The 9,034-nt window shown below is 37.4% G+C and overlaps 1 protein-coding gene and 1 long non-coding RNA gene across 2 annotated transcripts; both read right to left on the bottom strand.

Annotated features, from left to right (window-relative positions):
- Positions 1-2,789: 2,789 nt before the first annotated feature.
- Positions 2,790-3,857, bottom strand: LOC109827169. The gene is made up of 2 exons (XR_002243357.1): positions 3,639-3,857; positions 2,790-3,259 (listed from the first exon to the last, which is right to left on the bottom strand). It is a non-coding gene; the product is annotated as an uncharacterized LOC109827169 (long non-coding RNA).
- Positions 3,858-5,825: 1,968 nt separating this feature from the next.
- LOC109827167 (glutathione S-transferase 3-like) lies at positions 5,826-8,693 on the bottom strand. Its single transcript, XM_020394133.1, has 3 exons — positions 8,473-8,693; positions 8,310-8,358; positions 5,826-6,546 (listed from the first exon to the last, which is right to left on the bottom strand). The coding sequence occupies exons 1-3, from the start codon at positions 8,617-8,619 to the stop codon at positions 6,125-6,127; spliced, it is 618 nt and encodes a 205-aa protein (XP_020249722.1). The 5' UTR covers positions 8,620-8,693; the 3' UTR covers positions 5,826-6,124.
- Positions 8,694-9,034: the final 341 nt, after the last annotated feature.

Genomic DNA, 9,034 nt, shown 5'->3' with positions numbered 1-9,034 from the left:
ATTTAAAATCAAATACAAATAATATAATAATTTACTCAAATAATAAGTAATTAATAATACTATGTATTATATAAAATAATTTGTAATAATATTAATAATACAATATATTATTTAAAATATTACGTAATAGTACCGATAACACAATAAATTAATTCTAGAAATTTTTTACCGTACAAAATAAAATAATTTGTAATAATATTAATAATACAATATATTATTTAAAATATTACGTAATAGTACCGATAACACAATAAATTAATTCTAGAAATTTTTTACCGTACAAAATAAATTTATAAATATCAAAATCATTTAAATAAATATATAATTAGATTTTTTAAATCATAGTAAATTGTAGAAAATCAAGAAAAATACAAATACTATTTTAAAAATCATAATTAAATATTTTAAAATACTAAAAAATTATTTTAACTAGTATCAAAAATTCATGGTCCTTACATTAATGCAGTTTTTGATGGGTATGTTAACTCACAGACTCAATTATACGAGTTTGTGACACAGTATGAAAAAGCGGTAACACATCGTCGCTTAAGTGAAGCCCATGAAGATTTTAAGAGTCTTAACACAAAGTCTGTCATGCTCCTTGGACATCCAATTGAGGTCCAAGCTGGAGAAATGTATACACGCAATATATTTGATGTGTTCCAAACTGAATTCAAAGGATTTGTTACAGAGTTTTGTGAAGAATTGTTAAAAGATGGGAACATTGTTGAATACAAGGTCTGTAAGTTTACAGATAGAGAAAAATGGGAGGCGGTTACTTATGAGCAATCTAGTTAGATGCAGTTCCGTTGCACTTGTGCTTTGTTTGAAACTAATGGTGTTGTATGTAGATATATATTATCGCTAATGATGGCTAGGCAAATGGATTCATTACCCCACCATTACATCTTTCACTGTTGGACTATACATGCTCGACATTGTAACATTAGGGTTGGCAACATTATATATGGAAGAAACATCATAAGCTATGAAGAGAAGATTAATTTATTGAAATCTTGGGCCTTAAGAGCAAAATTCAATAATACGCTCGAGCTTGCATTTGCTTCAGAAGAGAAGATGCAAAATCTAGATGATGTGCTAACAAAATTTATAGAACCACTGCAAGAAGAAGATGGAGCACATTCCTCAAATCAAGATCAAATGGTGGACACTCCTCAAATTTCCATACACATCTCACATACAGTGGAGCATATTCCTCAGATTACAGTTCGTGATCCTGATAGAGCTGCAAGGACTAAAGGTCGTCCACGTAATGCAACTAGAATCCAGTCAAGTTTAGAACAAGCACAAAAAAAGAAAGAAAGGAAGAAACGTATATGTAGCAGATGTGGTGAGCTCGGACATTATAGAACTAGCTGTAAAGTCAACTTGCCAAGGGATAGTACATATTTTTTCATGAAAGTTCATAACACATAATTTTTGCCTTGGTACAATTTTATGATTAATTTGTCATGTGATTTGCAGCTAAACGAAAATATGTCTGGATTCTTGAGCTCCACGTGCATGGATTTGTTCATGTAAGTATGTCGGAATTTGTTCCCTTTTGGCTTTCTATTTGCTTCCATTTTCTGTTTCGCTTTCAAGCATATAATAATTGGTTCCATGCATGAGTCGACATATAACATAGAACAATTTAATTATCTTTTATTTATTTTCTACTCTTGTGTAACCAGACTTTATGAATCATTTCAGGTGGCAGTTGCACTTGCACATGCACGTTGGTGGTTCGAGCATTTGGGATTCAAGCAATTGTGGGTGGTTCGAGCAATTGTGGCAATTTGAAAAATCCGAGCATGAAGTCTGAATGTATCAACAATGAGTTTTGTTGTAACTATTTCTGTTTTAAAACAAGAAAATGACTCTAATTTGTGAGAGTTCTTGGATGTATTATTTTATGGTCGATACATTTGTGCTGCATGTGTTTATCATTTGCTACATTTGTGCTAAAGTAATTTGCGCAAACTTAGCTACATTTGTGTTGCTGATAAGTTCTTGAACTGTGCATGCATTTGATCAAAGAATGGTGTGGTTGATCTCATAAGATTCATTTAGTTAAGATTCATATTTGTGCTGCATATGTGTTTAGGCAATCTTAGCTGCATGTATTCAGGTTGTCACTGTTTGTGTTGATCATTTGCTACATTTGTGCTGATGTATATGTGTTTAGGCAATCTTAGCTGCATTCATTAGATCAATCAGTGGCTTAATTGCATTCCCATTTAGTAAGCAAAATGAACTATCACTCTTACTTACTGCACTATGAAGTGGGCATAAGGTGGGGGCCACCGGAACCTTTCGACATAATAAGGTGAAAGGGATGCAAAATCCAGGGGGAGGTTGAATCTCTGAATCACTAGTTGAAATTATTACCGTTGAAGAATTAAATAGATACTTCAACCCAAGTGCAGCTAGCTGTTTTGCTCTTTCATGTGAACGATTGCTGATTTGTTCAAGGAATATGTTCATGACATTATTATCTTGAACAAGCTTCACCTCAACATCTGCCAATGGGAGCTCAGCTAAGATGCATGCAATTTTAGATCTCTCAGCAAGTGGACATTCAGAATCTAATAACTTTTCTTTCATCAGTGGCAGTATTATTAGATGTTCTGAGTTCTTCAAGAATAACCTGTCCCAATTTCTCATTTTTTGCTGGAAAAGTAGGAATTTGATGATTATGTTATTTGCTACTAATGACTCTAATTTGTGATGAATATTGTTACAAAGTACTAACTGATAACATCAAATTGATATCCATAAAGGCAATATTCTCCAAAGTTGAATCAAATTGATATCTCATTGTACGCATTTAGTACTAACTGATAACAAATCCAATAATACATTCTCATACCCTACTTAGCACAAATCCAATAAAAATACCAAATACAAATCCAAGAAAAATACCAACTAAAAGAGCAAATATAATAAGCTTCAACAAATCCATAGTATCAATCTCAATCTTTCTTTTTTCCTGTACTTCTCCACTTGACACGGCTCTTGAAACTTGCGGCGTCACGCTCCACTGCTTCATCTGAACAAGCTATGCCTTTGAACCTTCAAACTCCTCTTCATCAGATACCCATTTGAAGAATCCATAATTACTTACTTTCCAATTAGCGCATCCAAAAAATAATCGACCAGGGTTCATCTTAGTTCCAGATCTAGAGAGTATAGACCTCCTTCTACAATGGCAAAACAGTCCATGACGATTGCTTGAAGATGACTCCATGATCCACGGCTTCAGATACAAAAGTTTGCATATTCATAGCAATTGAAAAATAATAATTGGCAAAATAATAAAAACACACTCAGATACAAAAGCTCACTCGTGATCCTCTAAATATCAACGTGTTGAACATAACTATTGAAGTGATCAGGTTAGCTATAGAAGATTTCTATCATTCTTTGCCTACCGGTTTCTGCTTAATTAACATATATACTTTCAAACTTTGCTCTGACATGAGTTAAACATGTTTCTAGTTTCCAGTTTCCATTATTCTTCAAAGCAAACATGTCCATAATTTCAGACCATCTCCAAATACAAACAAATACCTAATCTAGCTAAGCCATCAAATTAATTAGTGGTGTAAAACAAAGTAAATGACCTCCTAACAAACTTGAGGAAGGGGGCTGAGGAAGGGGGCAGACGGACCTCGATCGTGGTGGAGAGAGGTCGCGGTGGTCGGAGATTTGGGGAAGGACGCCGATTTGCGGCTCGTGCAGGAGGAAGGGGGGCGGAGAGAGCTCGGGATCAAGCCGGAGGAATGGGGCTAGGATTTGGGGCTATCAAGAACCTTCATCCATACTTTATCAACAACCAGTTGCACTCATAATACACTCACCAAAAAAAGCCCAGACATGATTTAAGAAGTTGTCAGTATGATTTATCGCACATATTTAAAATACTAGTCATTTATTTATTTATTTTATACACTAATTAATATTTACCTGTGACGAGCCTAAAAAGTTTACTACCCCTTACATTCCTAAAGTGATCATACACAAATTATCATCGCATATAAACATATTATTAAAGGTGCACGCCTAAAATACCACCAAGATAACACATTTACAATGATTAACATTCAAAAAAAAAGGGGAAATTCAGGCTCATCACAGGTTCTAATTAGATCCCTAACTTTTGGGGCAAAAAGAGCTCGGATCTAAATCAAAGATCGAGAGAGGGGTCGAGATATTACCTGCTGCAAAAAGTGGCGTCAGATCAATCTCGCAGAGGGGAAGGGGATCGACGGCGAGATCAGCAGCTCGACGACGGGAGTGATGGCGATGAGGATGAGCACAAGGGTGTTTTCGGTGGGGACGGAGGGCTCCGGCCGACGGCCGGTGTCGTGGCAGAGTTGGGGGAGGGGAGGAAGGGGCCTGGAGTAGGGGAAACGGGGAGGGGCTGGAGTTGCGGCGAACGTGAGGGCTGGAGTTGGGGCATGGATCGGCAGCTCGACGGGTCGCGGTGTCTCGCCGGCGGAGCGGTTCTCGGTGTTGTTCGGTAAGGGGGGCGACGCGAGCGCGCTCTCGGCCGACGATTTAGGGAACGGAGAGGGGCTGGAGTTGGGGATTTAGGGTCCTGAGAGAGAGTGTGTGTGTGTTTTAGGGGTCACGGGGTGAGAGAGAGAGAGCGCTTTTTGAGAGTTGTGAGAGAATCGCTGCATTTTTCAAAAACACCCTTGCAGCGCACCTCTAGTTTTCTCATATATATAAATCACATCATTCCCTAATTTTTTTTGCGATCCGCTCCGTTGAACTTGATCTATACGTTCTTAAGCCCAAACACACCAATTTTATGGTGAACCCGTATCAATTTTAACGGTTTCGAATGAATAGAACTTTTCATATAGCTCGACGGAGGGTTAAACGACGACGGGTTCACCCCAAATTTGGTGTGTTGGGGTTTTAGAATATGTAGATCAAGTTTAACAGAGCGGATCATCCATAATGTAGCTCAATCATGTGATTTTAGACCGTGTCCTTAGATGATTATCTAAGGTGTCACCTTAGGAACACTTTTCCCATATATATATATATATATATATATATATATATATATATATATATAATATATATATATATATATATATATATACTATATATATATATATATATTAAGACGAGAAAGGAGAAACTTTGGTACAAAGTTGCGCTCTAACAACTTGGAGTTGATGTGGCCTAATCTTGTCCTTTACTACTACATTTGGAGTTGATGAAGGGTGATTGAGGCTATCTTCGAGGTGTGATGTAGCGGGCAAGATTAGGCGACAATCACTAGCCAAGTTGCTTTAAGCCACATTCGGTACCCAAGGTTCTCCAATTTTTCTATATATATATTATATAGGTAAAATCTTTTATGTCAACTTAAGCTGGATAGAAATAAGCTCATCACCAACTTTTTTTAATTGTTTGATATTGGCATTAGGGATCCTTGATAGATATGAAGATTTTTAAGATTTGTTGCATCTTTTGATGTCACAAATTTAAGACAAGATGAGTGAAAAACATTTTGATGGACAAGACTCATATCGGCACTTAAATGGATAGGAGTTTTACTATATATATATACTATATATTATATAATATATATATATATATATATAATATATATATAATATATTATATATATATATATATATATATATATATAAAACTTTTTTTATTAAGAAAAAAAAAACAATATTAACAAGCTTATTAAGATAATACCATACTCATACCCCCATTGAACGAGCGCCGCCGATATCTCTGCACTGCCAAACAAAATTCACCACACTTGAGTAACCATCATAATATTAACCGACTGCCAAACAAAATACACCATATTTGATTAACCATCATAATATTAACCGACTGCCAAACAAAATACACCATACTTGATTAACCATCATAATATTACACCATACTTGATTAACCATCATAATATTATCTGCGTCAACGATAACTTATCCCCAAATCACAGCTCATATTTTTATTCCATAGCCACAAACTACTAAAACATCAACGGACCTGAACACAGCCTCACACCTTGATCGCTTATTATTACCACAAGCTACTAAAACATCATCGATCAAAACACAACCTCACTTCCCGGTCGCAGCGATCAAAACACAACCTCACTTCCCGGTCCCCACCACGCCTTGACGTGGGGCCGGGCTGCGATCAGCTCCCCCTTCGGCGTTGTCATCAATGCTGAAAAGGCCGGCATGTGGTTGAGATCCGCAAGGGAGAACTCGTCTCCGGCAAAGTACTTGCTCTTCGAGAGATGGGCTTCATAGACATCTAGGACTTTGCCGAGGTCTGCGGAGAGAGAATCAACAGCAGCAGGGTCGGTGGCGCCCAAGCCAAACATCGGCTTGAAGATGATCTCAAAGAGGAGCTTGGAGGCGACAGGGCTAAACTGCTGGGCCTCGGCCTCAGCCCAGGACTCGACCGCTGCGAGCACTGTCGGGGTTTTGGACGGGATGAGGTCCAGACCGGTTTGTTTGTATTGGGTCGCGATGTAGCGGTTGATGGCGCGGGAATCTGAACATTAGAAATAGTTGGTATCAGCTCAAAGAACACGAACTTTCAATTTACTGTGAAAAATAATTTCGGTTATGGTTGTTTTATTGCTTAATGCTGCTACAACTATTTTGCAAACCCAATACAAAAAAGGCTTTTCAATCGAATTCACAACGAATTACATTTCTTAATTAAAGCTAGGATTTAGTGCAACAAATTTCTCCAATTATTACACCAACTTTTCAGGGTTTAATTCACAAAACCCCTAGAATTTTAGGGTATTCGAACATAACCTAGGGATCTTTTTATCTCAAATAACCCCCAAACTTGGTAGCTCACGTAATCCTCTTGGACCTCAAAACTTCTATAACCAAACCAGCTTCATTATTTGGGAAAATAATAAAAAATTCCTTTATAAGCTAAGAGCCCAAGTGTAGACGTTTGGCATTTATAGGCAATATACACACACCTTCGAGTATTTTTTACACCATTGATAGAATAACCACACTTGCCAAAGTTCTCTAGCTAATCGTATAGAGCATCATATTTCACGAGGTATTCTGATAGAATCTTTACTCAACATACACCTCTCTAACTTTAAGGATTGTAAATCATAGATAGCAGGTCCAATGACAAAACTTTATAGGGACCTACCAAAGTTTTGCCTTTTGTGTAATAAAAAAAGTTAAGGGTTAGCGAACCACCTAAGTTCAGGGGATCGATTGTGTGAAATAACCCTTTCTTTATTAGTTATACCCCCTACATGGGGGGGGTATTCGCGAAGCCATCCCCAAATCTGATTATTTGGGAAACCACTCTGCAAATCATCAACTTTGAATAAAATACCTCCTAATTCCTAAATCAACAGATCATTAACTTTGATAGGCTAATTTGAAGCAGCATAGTAAAACTATCAACAAAATAGTGAACTTTTTCACTCCCCGTATCCAGCAAAATTGATGATCAGCTGATATTGAGGGTATACTTCCCAAAATTGATGATTTAGGGAGTAGATTTGCAAATAATGAGATTTTAGGGATAGCTTGGCAAAGACTCATGGTTTAAGGGATATATATTAGAAATGAATAGGAAAAAAAACCCTTTTTGCTAGGATCAAATTAATTACCTAAATTTATAGATAACCAATGGTTAGGGAGGTGCGTTACGAAAAAAACAACTGTTATGCAATACAATCAAATTGTAAAATTGTAATAGCAATTGTGTTTTATGAATTACAAGTACAGTCAACTGTATGTGCAGCTTTTTCATGAACCGAACGGTCAAATGATACAAAGTGGGCCCCACCAACAAAATGACTTGATGCTAAATTTTGAGGCGGTTGGGTAAAGAGAGGAGTAACCCTAAGGGCATGTTTGGATTTGGAGAGGGTGAAGGGAAGTTAAGGGAAACTGAGTGAAAGGAATGGAAGGGAATTCTCTTCCCCTTGGTTACACCCCAATTTGGGGTAATAATTTTTATACTATTAGGGGGTGAACCAAGGAAAACTAGGGTGAATTAACTTCACCTCCTAAGTGTTCCCAAACAAGGTGAATGAAGGTGAATGGTTCCCTAACTTCCCTTCACCCTCATTCTCCTCAATCCAAACAAGCCCTAAAACAATCAGCTAATTGCAAACAGAACCCTCAGCCTTAAATCAGTAGATCTATCATCTAATCCATAACTCCACACGTCCGTCATCAATAATTTTGTAAAGATTTGCCCTATATTTTACGAATCTATACAAAATAATAACAAGAGAAAAAAGGGACAGAAAATTGAATTACCGAAAACCCTGACATCTCCGTCCTCGAACGCCGGGACCTGACCAAAAGGCTACAAAAAGGGAAGGGGGGGAAAAAGAAATCAGAATAAAAAAGCTCTAGCTATTAAGAGAGAAAAAATGTTTTTTAATTTAATTTTGGACTTCTTTTCTTTTCTTTTTTTTACATTGAGAGCGAGGAACTCAGGCTTCTTGTGAGCTCCAGCGGCGAGATCGACGGGGACGAGCTCGAAATCCAAGCCCTTCTCGTTGAGGGCAGCGACCACTCTCAAAACATTTGGACTCAGCGTCACTCCATAAACCTTCAGCCCCATTTTTTTTTCTTCCTTTTTTTCCCTTTTTCTCCCTCTTTTCTGGTGATGATATTTTGGTGACGAATCTCTGGGATTATTTATAGACAGGGGAGGGGCTGGGGGTGATATTAATTATGATTTATTTCTAATTTTCTAAAGAAGTATCCAGAAGTAGTCGGTGGCAACGCGCTCACCAGCTTTCGTTTTCTTTTGAATATTTTATGTTCTCGAGACGTGCTGAGTCGCCACTTTGGTTGAACGGAAAGCCACGTAGTCAACATTTTTAGTGTGGCACTAGCGACACATCCCCCAACAACATCCCAAATCACATCCCCTCTCTTATGTGCTATAGTATACCGGGGCTCACATAGAATTTTATAATTTTAAAATCCCATGTGGAATCCGGTGTACTGTAGCACATAAGAGAGGGGGTGTG

This window comes from Asparagus officinalis, unplaced genomic scaffold (assembly GCF_001876935.1).
Source record: "Asparagus officinalis unplaced genomic scaffold, Aspof.V1 AsparagusV1_Un69, whole genome shotgun sequence".
Classification (NCBI taxonomy): domain Eukaryota; kingdom Viridiplantae; phylum Streptophyta; class Magnoliopsida; order Asparagales; family Asparagaceae; genus Asparagus; species Asparagus officinalis.
Note: the sequence above shows the minus strand (reverse complement) of the source record. Positions and strands in the feature narration are given on the sequence as shown.